The 14,598-nt window shown below is 65.2% G+C and overlaps 1 protein-coding gene across 3 annotated transcripts in view; it reads right to left on the bottom strand.

The window, feature by feature from the left end:
* Positions 1-916: 916 nt before the first annotated feature.
* Positions 917-14,598, bottom strand: part of EVL (Enah/Vasp-like) — a 116,422-nt gene continuing 102,740 nt past the window's right edge. For all 3 annotated transcript variants that reach the window (XM_090271390.1, XM_090271389.1, XM_090271388.1), the window contains exons 5-14: positions 13,537-13,601; positions 12,660-12,889; positions 11,788-11,909; positions 9,124-9,184; positions 7,998-8,061; positions 6,431-6,497; positions 6,271-6,333; positions 3,155-3,221; positions 2,719-2,776; positions 917-1,376 (exon numbers count right to left, since the gene is read on the bottom strand). In XM_090271390.1, coding sequence (XP_090127516.1) covers positions 1,339-1,376; positions 2,719-2,776; positions 3,155-3,221; positions 6,271-6,333; positions 6,431-6,497; positions 7,998-8,061; positions 9,124-9,184; positions 11,788-11,909; positions 12,660-12,889; positions 13,537-13,601 — 835 coding nt within the window. In that variant the 3' untranslated portion in view covers positions 917-1,338. The remainder of the gene's footprint in view (positions 1,377-2,718; positions 2,777-3,154; positions 3,222-6,270; positions 6,334-6,430; positions 6,498-7,997; positions 8,062-9,123; positions 9,185-11,787; positions 11,910-12,659; positions 12,890-13,536; positions 13,602-14,598) is intronic.

Below are 14,598 nucleotides of genomic sequence, written 5' to 3'. Positions count from 1 at the left end.
CCCACCCCTGGGGGGAGCCTTCCCTGAGCCCCATGGGGTCTGTGTTTCCCTCCTCCACCAGCTCAGAACAGGGGCCACAGGCCAGACACATGGTGGCTGGACAGACAGGTGACTACAGGTCAGAGGGAAGCGGACTGGTGCCCTTGGTGTCTCTGTGAATGGGGACATGGCTCTGTCCTGACGTCTGGGGGGAGGTGGCTGATGGCACAGCTGACCTCGGCATTCTTCTCATCAGCCCCTGGGGAGCAGTGATAGGTGCCTCGGGCCTACCTCCTAACGGGCAGAACAGTCCTCTCCCATCCTTTAGGGTCGCTGGGGACCCTTGAGATGATGAAGTATGTCCAGAGCCTGGCCAGCAAGCAGTGGTCCCCACCGGACTGCGGTCCTGCCTCTTCCCCTCCTCCTGGCCCTGAGGACAGTGGAGCCAGGGGCTGGGCATATTGCTGTGCCCAAGGTGGCTTGTAGGATGGTCACCAGATTTCAGGGCCTGCCCATGCGTTGGGCCAAGAGCCAGACCCTCCCTGGCTATGATGGAGACCTTGTGTCGTCTGAGGAGGGTGGGCAAGTGCCCCAGCCGGGCGTCCATGCAGGGCCCACCCCCCTGAGCCAGAGCCACGGTGCCCGTCTGTGGGGTGGTAGGTCAAACAGGCACATTCTCCTGGCCCCGCTGGGCAGAATGCACACGCACTCCAGGCCGGGTGCCACCCAGGGCTGCCTCTCACTCCCCTGCGGGCGGGGCTCCCGTGGCCTCTCCAGGACCCTCTGGAAGAGCCTGAGTCACCCCTCACCCTCTCAAGGGACCCATCTGGATCCTACTTCTCCCAGTCACCACTTCATGGGTCCCCCCCACCCCCGAAAGGGGCATCCCAGCCAGGAGCGACCCCGAGCCGGCACGAGAGAGCGCATGGGAGCCGGGTGTGTGGACAGTCAGCATTTATTACCACGTGGACACGCGTGGGTGCAGGCCTGCACACAGGGCCCTGGGAGGCACTGAGCATGCGCAGCTCGCCACGCCAGCCCAGGGGAGACTCGGAACCATCTAATGAAGCGCGTGATTGGGGGTGTCTTCTCTATAAACCAAAAGAAATGTACACTTAAATAGACAAATATAAAATACAAAAACGGTGGGTAGACCTGGTGTTCTGCGTCAGGTAGAATCTAGAAAATCCAGGAATTGAACTTCTCCCTCACTTTAATGTTTTATCACAGGTTAAGACTTTAAATGAAGCACATCCTAGCTTCAATGCGTGCTCGCGTGCGTGGAGGCCGGGGCGACGGCTCCTCACTGTCCCCCGCCGTCCACCGGGGGCTGTGTCTCGGGCGCGGGGGCCGTGCGCCCTATGAGGTGCTGATTCCACTCAGCTCCTGCCTGATGGCTGTGGACAGGGACAGGACAGGAGGGGGCTCAGTGTGCGGGGCCCAGCCCAGCCCTCCTCCCAGGGCCCTGTCCCCACCCCCGGGTGCAGTCCTGCCGGTGCCTCCCGTCTCCGGAGCGCCCACCCAGGGTCCCCCAGGTCAGGCACAGACGAGACGTGAGCGGTGCACAGGCGCAGGTCCCGTGGGCCTCAGCTCCGTTTCCCCAGCCGGCGCCCCTTCTGCTGGGCGCTGACCCGCACGAGGCTGTGGAGCTGGCGGGGGCCCTGGGAGCCCCTCCCCTGACTGGCAGCAGGAAGCCCAGGGCCTTGAGGAGGGGCATGGGGGCTGCCCCACTCCCTGGCCTGAGCAGTGCCCTCCCAGCGAGCGGCAGGAGCTGCTGCTCTTCTCCCCAGCTTCCTGCCGTCCCCATCCCTAGGATTCGCCCCAGATTTGGGCTTCCCCTGGACAGCCCCTCCTGGCCCTGGAGCCAAAGGCCAAGAGAAAAAGCTCAGCGAGGGTTGAGCAGCCATTCAGAAAGGACGGGCAGTTTCTCGGGGCCCCTGCACTGCCCACGTTTCCCCAGCCCGCCTGGCCACCCAAGAGGCAGCCCCCGCCTGGGCTGCACCTGCAGAGGGGAGCAGAGCCCATAGCACCCCAAGCTCCCGCCCCCGCCTGCTGCCTCTGCGCACGGCCACTCCCAGCCCCAGCAGCCCCTCCTGGGGGTCGCCCAGCAATAAAGCCGAGTTAGTGGTTGGCCTCTGTCCCTTTCCTGCTCCCGCTGCATCCCGCTCTCCTCATTCATTGGCTCCTTATCTGTCCAGCTCAGGCCTGCGGGGGGACCGGACACACAGGAACTGAGCGCGCTCCGCGGGGACCAGGGTAGGGGGTGGCTCGGGCGCCCCAGGTTAGGGTCCCGCCCAAGCCTCTTCCCTCTCTCCAGAGCCCAGGCAGCCCTCTGCCCCCAGCCCCCAGGTGTGACTTTGTCCCCGTCTCTGGTGGGGGCCCCAGGAGGGCCTCACTGCCCTGTCCTGGGGCCGTGCCAGCCCTGCCTGAGCAGACCTTTCCTTGTGCCCTGGCCCAGATCTGGGGACAAGGCCGCTTCAGCTGCCCTGGGCTTCGGAACATATTCTCGACCACCCTCTCCGCCCGTGCGGTCACCACGGCTGCGGCGGGACAGGCGCGGGGCGTGTCACAAGGCCCCTCTCCCACCTGAGCCTCAGCCTGCTGACTAGACAATGAGGAGGTGATGTGGCGTCAGGGGGACATCGAAGCCTCCTAAGTATAAAGCGGAAGACCCCCAGGCCTGGGACGGCCCCCGTGGGTGACCCTGGCTCTGCTGCGGTGTGGCCTGGCCTCACTCACCATCGATGATCTCCTCCTTCACCTTGTGAAGCTCCCGGACCACCTCCTCCAGGATCTCCTGTGGGGCGGGGCCTCGTGAGCGCGGCTGAAGGGGCGGGGCCGCCTCCGGGCAGCAGCCCACCCCGGCTCCCCGACCCACTCGGAACCCAGGGAAGGGTGGCACGTGCCCAGACAGGCAGAGGGATGCTTGTCCTACTGATGACGGGGACAGGGGACAAGCACTGCAACCACCCCCATGGCTGGCTCCCTGATGACTTACAGCTCCGCGGGGCCCCTTGAGCCTGCCTGCCCCGTGACCCCACCTGCCCTGTGTCCCTGCCTGCCCCAGTGCCCCCATCTGCCCCAGTGTTATCTGCCCTGTGCCCCTGCCTGCCTGGTACCCCCGCCTGCCCCACGCCCTCGGCTCCTTCACGGCCTCTCAGGAAAGGACACCCACCTGTTTCATCCGGTCCAAATCGAAGGCATCCAGGGCCACATCGTTCACACTCCCCGCTGGCTTCACCCTAGGGAGAGGACGGCGGGGTGCAGTCACGTGGGTGGCGGGCCTGGCCGGCGCACACCACACCGGGGATGCAGGGGGCCACGTGTGAGGAGGAGCCGGGGCGCCAGCACCTCCGCTCCAGGCGTGCCCTGTGACTGAGCCGGGCACTGCCCTCCTCCTGCTGTCCCTCCCGGCTTCGCTTCCTCTCTGGCCTCGCTTCCGCTATGCGGAAGGGTCCTAGCGTCCTGACTCCAGGGCCTCATGGACACCGTGACCACAGTTCCCAGCCCGAGTCTGTGCGTGTGGTCCACCCAAGGAGCTGTGTTCAGATCTGAGAGCTCGCCCCGCTGTCACGAGGCAGGTGGGCCGTCACGGCCACACGCTGTGTCCCGGACAGACACACCAAGAAGCTCGCCCTCGGTGTGGGGCCCGTGTTCCTGGCTAAACAGAGGCTTGGGGGAAAACGAGTAATGATGGCACCGAATACAACACAAAACCGCAAACACTGGGTACCGTAAGCACTCATCCTAAAGGCCTGTGTTTCCCCTAGAGCCTGACGTCTTCCGTCAACATCCTTGGACATGGTTTTGCTCTTTGCAAGGTTTCTGACCCAAGCGAGCTGGTTTGAGAGTGAATGTCTCCTGCATGTGAGTCTCCCTGGAAGATCTTGGCAGGAAGCCGTCCAGCTGCCGGGCCGTCTCATGCAGACCACGGGGCACCGTCCGGGCCTGACTCCCTCCCCACGTGCACAGAAAGGCTGATGGGCCTGTGGATGTGGGGCAGGGACCGTGGGTGTGACAGGTGGTGGACATACGGTGGCCGGGCAGGGCCGGCCTGGCTGCGAGCCACGGGGCAGATGAGGGCGGCTGGGGAAAGGACCACTGTTCTCCAGGGTGAGGGGGAACATGCGTGGAAACCATGGTGCTGCTGCAGCCTCCGTGGAAAACAGCGTGGAGGCTCCTCAAAAACGGAAAACAGACCAGCGATCCCACATCTGGGTTTTCTCCGCAGGAGATGAAGTCACTGAGGGATGTGACCTTGAAGACATGCCTGCACCCCCACATTCACTGCGGCATTAGCCACCTAAGTGTGCACTGACAGGCGCCTGGAGAGAGAAGATGTGGCAGCCGCACACAGTGGAAGTACCCGAGCTGTGGCACCAGAGGAGAGCCTGCTGCTGTGGCCACATGGGTGGGCCTGGAGGGCATTATATGCTCAGTGAAATAAGCCCGAGAGAAACACAAAGACTGTACGACTGCCCTTTATGTGGACCCTCAGGAAACCAGACTCATCCAACACAGAAAAGGCCGGTGGGTGGCAGGGGCTGGGGTGGGGTGAGGGGAACAGGCTGCGGGGTCTAACAGCACGGGGACTCGCTAGCAGCCCCACAGCGTGTGCGTGAGAGCAGCTAAGAATGCAGGTCTCGAAGGCCGCACGCACACTAAGGCGGCTCTGAGCAGTGCGCAGGTGTGTAAGCGCACCGTGTGTGCGCCTGAAACTCACACAGTGGGGGACGTCAGATACATCCCAACTGGGAAAGCCCCACTGGACGTCACGCAAAGTCTCAGGTGTCCAGGGCACGAAACTACATCCGAGCGAGGGAACGGATAACATGCTCCCGCACCCCTCCCAGACGAACTCGAGAGAGAGACCACACGTGGCCCCGAGCGAGCTCGTGAGTGACTGTGAGTCCCGATGCGGAACGAGGCCCAGCCTCGGACCCCCCAGGCCCGTCACACCCACTCTGGAGGTTCAAGTTCCTGCTGCAGCAGCGATTTTCTGGGTCACCTGGCCCACTGTGGGCCCAGCGCCTCACCTCTCTGTGCCCCTGTTCTCCCCATGTGCACCCCCGACAGCCCCCAGACGGTGACCCTGCCAGGCTGTGAGCTCAGGGGCGCTACGACCGGAGGGACCGCGCTGGAGCGGACTGGTCCCTGGGCCGGAGTCCCTGTCCAAGCAGGAGGCTGGCAGCCCGTCCAGCCTCCAGCAGCAGGAGCCCCGCCTCCTCCAGGGCCCCCCTTTGCTCCTGCCCCCCATCCACGTCCCGGTGCTGGGAGCTCGCGGACTGGGCCTGCTCACAGCTCCAAATCCGAACTCGGACCACGCGACGCACCGCCCCCCTCCACTGCCCTGCCCACGCTGCAGACCACAGCCTTTTCTGTCCGGTGAACTGCCAGGCTGGTGACAGGCTCGGGCCTCCACGCCTCCAGATGGGAAGGCTGTCCCCATGGCCTGAGGGCCACCCAAAGGCCACCTCTGAGAGAGGCCTGCCTGGCCCACTCGCTGAAGCAGCTGTGCCTGGAGCTGTCTCCCACGCGACCCTCCGGGGCTCCAGCCCCTGTCGGAACCCACAGCTGTCCCGCCACAGGCCCCGGACACATCCTGGCCATCCCTGCGATGCCCACTCCTCCTCCTCCTCCTCCCTGCGCACCGAGTCGGTCCCCGCCCCTCCTGCCAGGGCCAGGCCAGACTGCCTGCTGCTCACCTGTTTCGCTTGGGAAGACCAGGCCCGAAGGCCACCTGCTCTGTGCTAAGAGTGGCGGGCAATGCAGACACTCCTGCTCTGGAGGCCTGCAGACTCAGGCCTCACCTGGCCTGCCTGCCCTGGACTTCGGGGGCAACCTCAGTTTCAAAGGTGCTGTCCCCACACCCACTCTTGGTTTGGGAGATATGACCAGTGTCTCCCAGGGCCCTGGCCCTGTGTGCTGTCCGCGGAGGAAAGTGAGGAGGCGGGCGCCGGGCAGTCCTGGCCGGCTGTGCGGTGGGGCGCAGCTCCGGCGGGGGAGCGCGTCCTGGGGCCAGCTGTGGTCACACAGCTGTCCACTGTGGGGAAGAGGCGGACCGGCCCCTTCCCGGGGCGGGCAGGAGGCGTGCCCTGTGGCAGCCACTACCCCCCAGGCCCCCACCTCTCCCTTTCGGAGGGGAGCGGAAGCAGCGGCCCCCCAACACTACCTGCCCAGCTCTGAAAGAAGAACACGACACTTTCCCAGAGTCCCTGTTAGATGACAAGACACGGGACGGGGCCTGGGGTGTTAGTCACAGCAGGGGACAGAAACGGGGTTGTTCGGTACCTAGCGTGAGGCTGCGACTGAAGGGGGCTCTTGGCTTCGGGGCTCTTGGCCACAGACGGGGTTCTAGGGCAGCGGAACGAAACAGACACGTGAATGGGCACCGTGGCCATGGCGGCCCCGCGGGACACGCGCGTGGCTCGAGCCTTCCCAGGACGCTCACCTGGACAGCAGCGCGGCCACGGGCTTCTCCACGGAGTTGCTCCGCTCCCAGGGCTTCCGGCTGGCCTCTGTCAATTGTCGGTCACGGGCGAGGGGCCTCAGGGCTGAGCGGCCTCCCAGCTCCCACCCAACCCCCCGATAGGAGGCCCTCATGCCCATCAGGGGGCCCCTGCTTTGGGGGAGCTGAAGCCTGGCCTATTCTCAGTTCCCTGCGGGCCCAGCAGCTCTTGCAGGGCTATAGATGACACTGGTCACCCTGTGTCTCTCCCACTCAGGACCCGGCTGACTGGACTTACGGTCTAGTTTCAAGTCCTCACTGTGAAGAGCCTACTCTGCTTGGAGTGTGAACCAAGCGGCCAAGGAGCCTCTCAACTACGGCTTCCGGAGCCGTGGGCTGGGGGGGCAGGGGCAGCCCCTCACCCGACACTCCTGGGCGGCCGCGGTTCCACATTTGCTCTTGGGGGCCAGGTCCTGAGGCCCCAGGAGCACCTGCACTGCCTCCTTGGTCCTCCCCACACACTGCAGCTGGCCCTGCCCATCCTGGGCTTCAGGGTTGCTATCTTTCCTTCTCTTTTTAAAGTTAAGTGCTACTAAGTTGTTAGATGTGTTGAGCTGAACTGAATGCACTGACTTTGCAGGATGAGCAGAGGCAGAAGGAAAAACACCCAGGGCAGCACAAAGCCACCCACCTGCCTGCATTCAGCCGACCTCAGGCAGGCCTCCTGAAAGCCACCCCCCGGGACGCACGCTGGGCCTGCTGGCTTCTTGGGCTGGGACCACATCCAAGCCGCAGGCATGTGGCCTTGTGCAAACCATGCGACCACACTGAGCTTCAACCTACACCGGGAAAACACCTAACCCAGGCACGGGGTGGGAGGGGCTCACATCACTGTTCAATTAAGAGGCCACGCGGCAGCGACACAGCCCCAGCAGCTACAGCCGGCCTCAGCCCTCTGTGCCTGTCCGTCCTGCCCTGGGCAGGCGCTGAACACACGTCCGCTGAGTGGTGGAGTGACGACCCCCCGCGCTTCTCCCCCGCGCCTTTCATGACCTGCCTGCCCCGTGTCCCAGACCTCAGACTGTGGGCTGCTGATGGGGGAGAAGACTCAGTGGTGATCACTGCCACTTCAATCAGATGGCACTTTGCAGGGGACATGAGTGTGACATGGACATGTTCCTCTTCAGAGCCCGGGCCCAAAGTGGGGAGCCTGAGCCCCAGGGCCACCTGCTGCTGCCTGACAGGTGCCGGAGAGCAGGTTGCTTCTCTCGGGTGGGCTCTGCGGCCGGCCAGCTCCAATGCCCCATGGGCAGGCCATGCCCGGGCGCCAGCCCTTCTGGGCTCCTGCTGGAGCTCAGTGTGGGGGTCCCAGCCAAAGTCTGCCCCAGGCTTGTTGAGGGAGCTCACTGGAGAGGTGGCTGCGGGAAAGGTGGCAGGGAGACCCCACTAGCACAGCCCCTCTGGCCGTCTCTGCTCATCCGTAAAGTCAGGCGGTGGGTCAGACCGTTTTCCTGGGGGAGCGCCTCCTGCTCTAAGCCCCGGCCCGGCGCAGGGCAGGGCGGCCTCTTACCTGAGGAGGTAGGTGGCTGACTGGCTGCCCGGGCCCCCGGGGATGGGGAGGTGCTCAGCTCTTCCTGGAACGGGAAGGCAAGGCCTGGCATCAGTCTGGTTACAAAGGCTGGCGGGGCAGGGTCAGCCACAAAGTCTCAGGGCTTTTTTAAGGAACACGTTACTTTCGTAATAAGCAAAATGACGAGTATTATTAACAAATGAAAACCTCAAATCCTGGTGGGGAGCTGGTCTGTGCTAAGAGCCCAGGACAAGCACGTGTGTGTGGCCCTCACCCAGCGGGGGTCTGGGGGCTGTACTGCACGGGGAGGGACACTGACAGAGACGTGCCGGCTGAGAAGGAGGCGCTGGGGGCGCGGGGACTGCGCAGCTCAAGTATGGGGATCATAAGCCGGAGGGTTGGGGGCAGGCTGGAGCCCAGGGGTCACTGGGGCCAGCCTCACCCCGCCGACAGCGGGGATGGTAAGTGCACGCTGGTGTCTGCAGGCTGCACCTCTTCTGTCCCCTTCTGCCACTCGGATGCAGCCTGCACACCACCTGTAGTTCAGGCCCCAACTTAGCGTTTTCAGAGGAAGCTACTCCTCCAGGGAAGCTTCACACAGAGGAAAAGCAAGCCAGGCACCCTGGGCGGAAGCGGGCGCTTCGAGCCTGTGTGGCCAGACTAGGCCCCAGGACGCCCGGGAAGGACCAAGGCCGGAGTCTCGGCCCCTCTGCCCAGCTGCTGCTGGAATCAGTGCACTCAAGGAGTCTTTAAGGACAGACATAACTGGAAAATAGAAGCCACCCTGGTCTTCCACAGCCGGCTCAGCAGCTGGGGTCTGTGTGTGTGGCCCCTCTGTGCTCCCAGGCTGCCCCTCAGGGCACCCGTGGGCCAGACCCCGCACCTCTGTCTGTCTGCGAGCTCCCAGCAGGGCAGCATCTGGACGCTCAGGGAGCACAGGCCAGTGGGGACAGACTCCAGCACTCCACAGGCCCTCCTCTTGTCCATCCTCCTGTCCCCTGCCCCCCACCCGTTCTATAACCCACCTGGTGCCAATGCAGCCCAGTGCCCCAAAGGCCTGTCCCAGGGCCAGAGAGCCTTCCAGTTTATTTGCACTCATGGGGTGGGTGAGGGGGCGTTTGCTCACCGTCTGGCTCTCATCTTCCTTTTTATCCGCCGGCTTGTCTGTCTGGGAGGCTGCTTTTCTCCTAATGCAAAGGGGAGAAGACACAGGTCAGCTTCTGAAGGCTTTCACGCCTGTGTGGACGCAGCTTGGTCCGCGGGAACACTGTGCTGGGGATCGGAGCCCTGGCTGTGGGAAGGAGGCCATTGGTCCCAGCGCCCGTCCGGTCTGTGGCAACGCCTGGTGGGTGTCCAGGCCAGACGGACGAGGCCTGCGGGCAGCGCTCTCTGCTTGGAGCGCCCGAGGGCCAGGAGTTGGTGGGCAGTGTTCGGGTCGCTGGGGGCTGGCTTGCCTGGGTGGCAGCTGTCTTCCAGGCCGTCGAAGGCCTGGGCACACTGGGTCAGGAGAGGGGCCCCTCTGGGCTGTGACCTGTCCCAGTCAGGGCTGTGGGAACATTCCGTGAGCAGACCACCCTTTGTAGCACCCCGACACGGACCCCCATGACACCCGCCAGTCAGTTCACCCAGCCCCCACAGGTACGATTCACTCTTCGCAGCCTGGAGAAACTGTTTTTTTAACCTCAGTGGTCACCACCCTCTGTGGCTGCCTCCCAAATCTACACACTTGCTGCTCCCCAAGACACGCCTGTGGGGGCTTCGGCTCTGTGAAGCCGCCAGCGCACACAACTCTCAGGACTGGCGGCGCGGGTGGCCCATCAGGAAGGAAGCTGGCCTGGTGAGCGGCGAGGGGTTGCTGATGGCTGTCACTGTCGGGTGACGGGGCCCACACGGCAAGCTCCTCAGCCACACGGGGGCCACTCCTTCAGTGTTTTCGTCTCAGGAAATGCAGTTCTACCCACCCACCGCCCTTCGGACAGCAGCCCCCCCACTACAGTGGGGCCGGTCGCTCCCCCGCAGCGTTGCTTCAAACCCACCTGCCGTCTCACTTAGGACAGCTGGTGCAAACCACCAGCAGCGCCTCCTGGGCGACGGCAGTGTCCTCACCGGCCCGACCACTGCCCCTCTGCCCCGCGACATCCTCTCGCTTCCAGAGCAGGCCAGGCCACCCAGCCCCACGGCCATTTCGGGGCTGAGCACCTGTGGGGGCCCTCAGCACGACCCACCAACTCTGCCTCCGCCGCAGGGAGCGGGGCTAGGAGGGAGAGGCCAGTCTGCCTGACCTGCAGAAAAAGGGGGCCCCACCCTGCGGCCACCAGCGAGGCGCATTTCCAAGAGCCCCCCAGCAATCCCCGCTGAACTGTGCAGAGTACGTTCACCTCGGGAGGGCTCCGGGCGACAGCGGCCTCTTCCTGTTCTCAGGAATGTCCCCTCCCTTTGGGCCAAGCCACCAAGGCCAAGCTGCTGCTGCTAACGTGTTGGTTTTGGACTGAGGGGAAGTGGGAAGATTGTTTCTGAAAAACACCTTCGGTTCCCGTAGGTGTCATTCCCACCTTGGGACGCAATGCAGGGCCTGCAGGAGGCGGCTGTCTCGGCCACCCCAGGCCCTCACCCCGCTCACAGCGCCCTGCTCTGCTTTCCACGTGCGCAGTGCGCGCCCGTCCTGCCCCGGCCCTGCACGGCCTAGCAGGTGTGGGACCTCTTCCGTGAAGCCCTCCTGGCTCTCTCCCCCGCAGCCGTACAGCCAGCACCCTGCACACCCAGGGACTCTCCGTCCCTGTTCTCGGTTCCCTCTGCACGTCGGGCGCAGCTGGAGGCCTGGGAGAGCCCCGTGCTGCGGGGCACCCTGTGTGCGTGGAGACCCTGGGCAGGAGGCGCCGGCTCTGTCCCTGCGGTGGAGCATGCTGGGGGCTCTGCTCCCACGCCCCCCTCACGGAGCTGTGCAAACGTAAAGATTTGAGGAGGCGGAACAGGACGAGCAGACCCTGGGCACAGAGAGCGCGCACTCAGGGTGAGCCGACGGGCAGGCAGAGGGAGACGGGGAGGGTGATCCCCGGGACCTGGGCCTGCCCTTGCTCTTCCTGTACCACAGGTCGCGTCCTGGCAGGTGAGGCCTGCCCCCAGCGCTCTGGGGCCCAGGTGACCTGTCAGCCCATCCTGCCGCATTTACAAGTCAAATCCATGTGCAGCCCTTCCTGGAGGAGCCGAGTGAAGTCTCCACCTGCTCAGGTTTCACCTGCGGAACCAAGAGCGCAGTGGCAGCCAATGGCCTTGGGCAAGCTGGTGCCACACCTGCTGGTGTGGACAGAGAAGTGGGTGACAGGTGCTGGGCCCCAGCGCCCAACCTTCCGCCTCGTAGGGCCGATGTCCTTTGGGTGCTGGCCACTTCACAGCCCCCTTTCCCGTGTCCTCCGTAACGAGCCCTGATCCTGCAGTCCCACGGCGTGCTCTGGGCCATGCTAGCTCTGGGCTGTGTGCTGTCCATGCTGGGACCCTGCGTGCAGGGTATACTCTCTTCCCTCTGCGTTCATCTCCGGAACTGTCGCCCAAGTTGCCACAGGGAAGACGCGTCAGTACTTGTTAAAAGGAAATGCAGAGGGACTGGCGTTCACAGGACTCCTTTTGGCTTGATGCCTCAGACCGACCCCGTGAGAAGGGAAAATGTAACAGTCCCTGCATGGCTGCACCCAGGTGACAATGTGTCCTGGGCCCAGGCAAGGACTGTCATTCGAAGCCAGGGGAGAGGAGCTTCCTGTCGGGTCACCAAGCCTGGGGAAGCCTAAACACCCACCTCTTGGCCAGCAGTTTGTTCATTTCTTCCATGAGGCCGCCTCCTCCGCCCCCACTGCTCGCCCGGTTCGCGTCGGACTTGGAGGTCCCGCTGGGACTGGAGCCTCCAGACGCATCTTCAGGCTGAGGGGAAAGGACGCAGCATTTCAGTCTGCCGTCTGTGCTGGGCGTCACTTGAGGGGATGACGGGGACGTGAGTGCGGACGTGCGGCTCCCACCGGCACAGCGACACAGGAGGCCTGAGGGGCTGCCACGGTCAGTGTCCCCCAACCCCACAGGCGACACAAGCTGAGGGGCCGGGCCCCGTGGGTCACGCAGCAGGCACGTCGGGTCTCCTGGCACACAGCCAGCACTCTTGCCAGGCCCAGCGTGACTCGGGTGGGGAGGGGACAGCTCCTGGGAAGAAAGCCAAACTCTCTACCAGGCGCGAGAGCCACAGCCCCACGGCCTCATTCCACATGGTCCTCCTCCCCGGACGCACGCAGGAGGGCTGGGGAAGCAAGACTGATCCGCGGGGCTGATCCCGGGACAAACATGCAAGGAGCGGCGGGCCCCAGGCCCAGGTCCACGCTGTGCTGCTACACGGACGTGAACATGCCGCTCAGACACCGGGGCCCCGGGTCCTCGCCCACAGGGGAGAGGCCTCGGCCTGCCTGTGACGGCGTGTGCGGGTCACAGAACTGAGCCCTCGTGCTCACACGGCGCCGTCCCCACGATTCACACTCAGAAGGGCCGGCCGAGGGGGCGTCCAGGCTGGGGACGGGCGGGGCTGCGCGCAGGGCCTCGCGAGCCAGGGCAGGCTCTGTCCACTCAGCAGCTAGATGTCGGAGAGTCCCCCTCCGGCCCGGCCCGCCTGCGCTCGGGGACACTTACCCGCTGGACCCGCCTCAGCTTGGCCCCGGCCAGGGCGGCGGCCAGTCCCGACACGGAGCTCTCGTCCTGACTGGGGCCCTGGGCCCCTCCGGCCGGCAGGGGTGGCGGGGGCGGGGGTGTGGCCCCTGTGGGTGGCGGCGGGACAGGGGGCGGGGGTGGGGGCGGAGGCCCAGTGCAGGAGAGGGGGGCACTGGCTGCAGAGGAGGGGTGCCCTGGTGGGAGGGTGGGTCCTGCAACGCAACAGAGGGGCTCCGTCAGCCCCGGCCCCCAGCTCGCCTCCCTGGGAGGGAGGGGGACAGAGGGCGGCCTGCTCCTCTGAGGGGCGGGGAGCCCAGGCGGCCTCTGCAGCGCCCTGTGCCGGCCCTGGTCTCCCCAGCATGCGGGGTCCGACTGCACCCCAGGGCCACGTGCTGGCCCCGCAGCCCGCCCTGCTCTAGCCGCGGGTTTCCAAGGGCAGAGGGGGACCTGTGGGGGCCCAAACTGCGCCCTTTTCTCCTTCTCTGCTCCTTCCCATCACCTTGCACTGTGCTAGGCGTCAGCAGACGCTGGGCCCTGAGATGCACCCGTGAGGCTCTTGGCCTTGGGGGACGATGGCAGGTGACTGGGGGGGCAGGGCTGACCAGCACAGGTGTCGGGGCGACGCTGAGTGCCAGGCAGGCCCCCGCCCCACCTCCCTGCCGTGTGCCAGCACCAGACTGGTGGGCAGGGCAGGCCGACCTGTGCTAACGCCCCGCCCTCTGCCCTGTTCTCTCGTTCCCTTCCTCTCACTGAATGTGACCGTCACGCTTCGAGACCCGTGTGACCGGCAACTGATCAAAGAGGGCCCGGTGCCGCCCCTGGGTGTAGGTCCGGGGAGCAGGCCCCGGTGGGCTCCCACCTGTGGCTGAGGTTCTTCTCTCTAGAGACTCCTGGCGCTGCTGCTGGTGCTGCTCCATCACTTGTCTGCAAAGCAACAAGAGCTGGGCAGGCCTGACTCTCCTGTGCTGTGTGCACAGAGCGCAGGCTGCAGACTCGGGTTTCACCGCCTCTCCCAGAGAGGCCGCTGTGCGCCCTGGGCTGGGGGGCTCACAGTGAGCTCCCCTCATCCCGTCCCAGGCTTGGACGGCCACTAAGCTTGCTGCCTCCACTTAGCAGGGGCGGGACACCCCTAAACAGGGAGCCCCCCATGAAGGCTCGGGTGACGATGTGGCTGAGTGACCAAGCTTTCCCCTGGGCTGGATGGGCCCCTGGCCTCGGTGGGGCTGTGGCCTCAGCCGACCTGACCTCACACCTCCTGTTCCTACCGCACCTGGCCACGTTCCTGGAGCGATTTTCCGGCACGGTGGGCTGTCAGGGGTCCTGCACACTTCGGAGGCGTGTACTCGTTCTTTTCGGCACAGATCTAGCTGCAGGCTGGCCTCCACTAACAGGCCATCTGGTGCCTCGGTGGCAACCATGCCCGAGCTCCTCACGCCAGAGGGGTTCAGGGGGCTTTGGGAAGCCGGTCGAGTGAGGACACAGACCCACACACGCATCTGTAGACTCTGGGACGGGGACGCTAGAGCAGGAGGGGCTCAAGGAGCCGAGGCGACCGGGGACTGCAGCAGGTCCCCCCGTGGTGTGCCGCCCGTGATGCCTGCTGACGCAGCCTGGGCAGGGGCGCTCTGGCACCGCGCTGGCTCAGTGGGGGTGACTGGAGGCAAGCAGCGGCGTCCGCGTGGCACGGAGGGCGGGAAGGGCGCTGGCAGGGCGCGGGGCTGTGGGCCCACACCCTTCCCTGGCGCCTGGCTCTGGGTCTCCCAAGGAGCGGCTGCTCAGTGAGGGCGGGGGTAACACGTGCCTCTTGTCCAGCTGCTTCCAGCTGAGAGGATGGTTAATGGGGACCATGGTTCACAGCCAGGACCAGTTAGAGGCAAGGAGCTTTCTGGCTCCTGTTCTGGGGTTCCAAGTTTTGGGACCA

This window comes from Furipterus horrens, unplaced genomic scaffold (assembly GCF_987537825.1).
Source record: "Furipterus horrens unplaced genomic scaffold, mFurHor1.1.pri manual_scaffold_3, whole genome shotgun sequence".
Taxonomy (NCBI): Eukaryota; Metazoa; Chordata; class Mammalia; order Chiroptera; family Furipteridae; genus Furipterus; species Furipterus horrens.
Note: the sequence above shows the minus strand (reverse complement) of the source record. Positions and strands in the feature narration are given on the sequence as shown.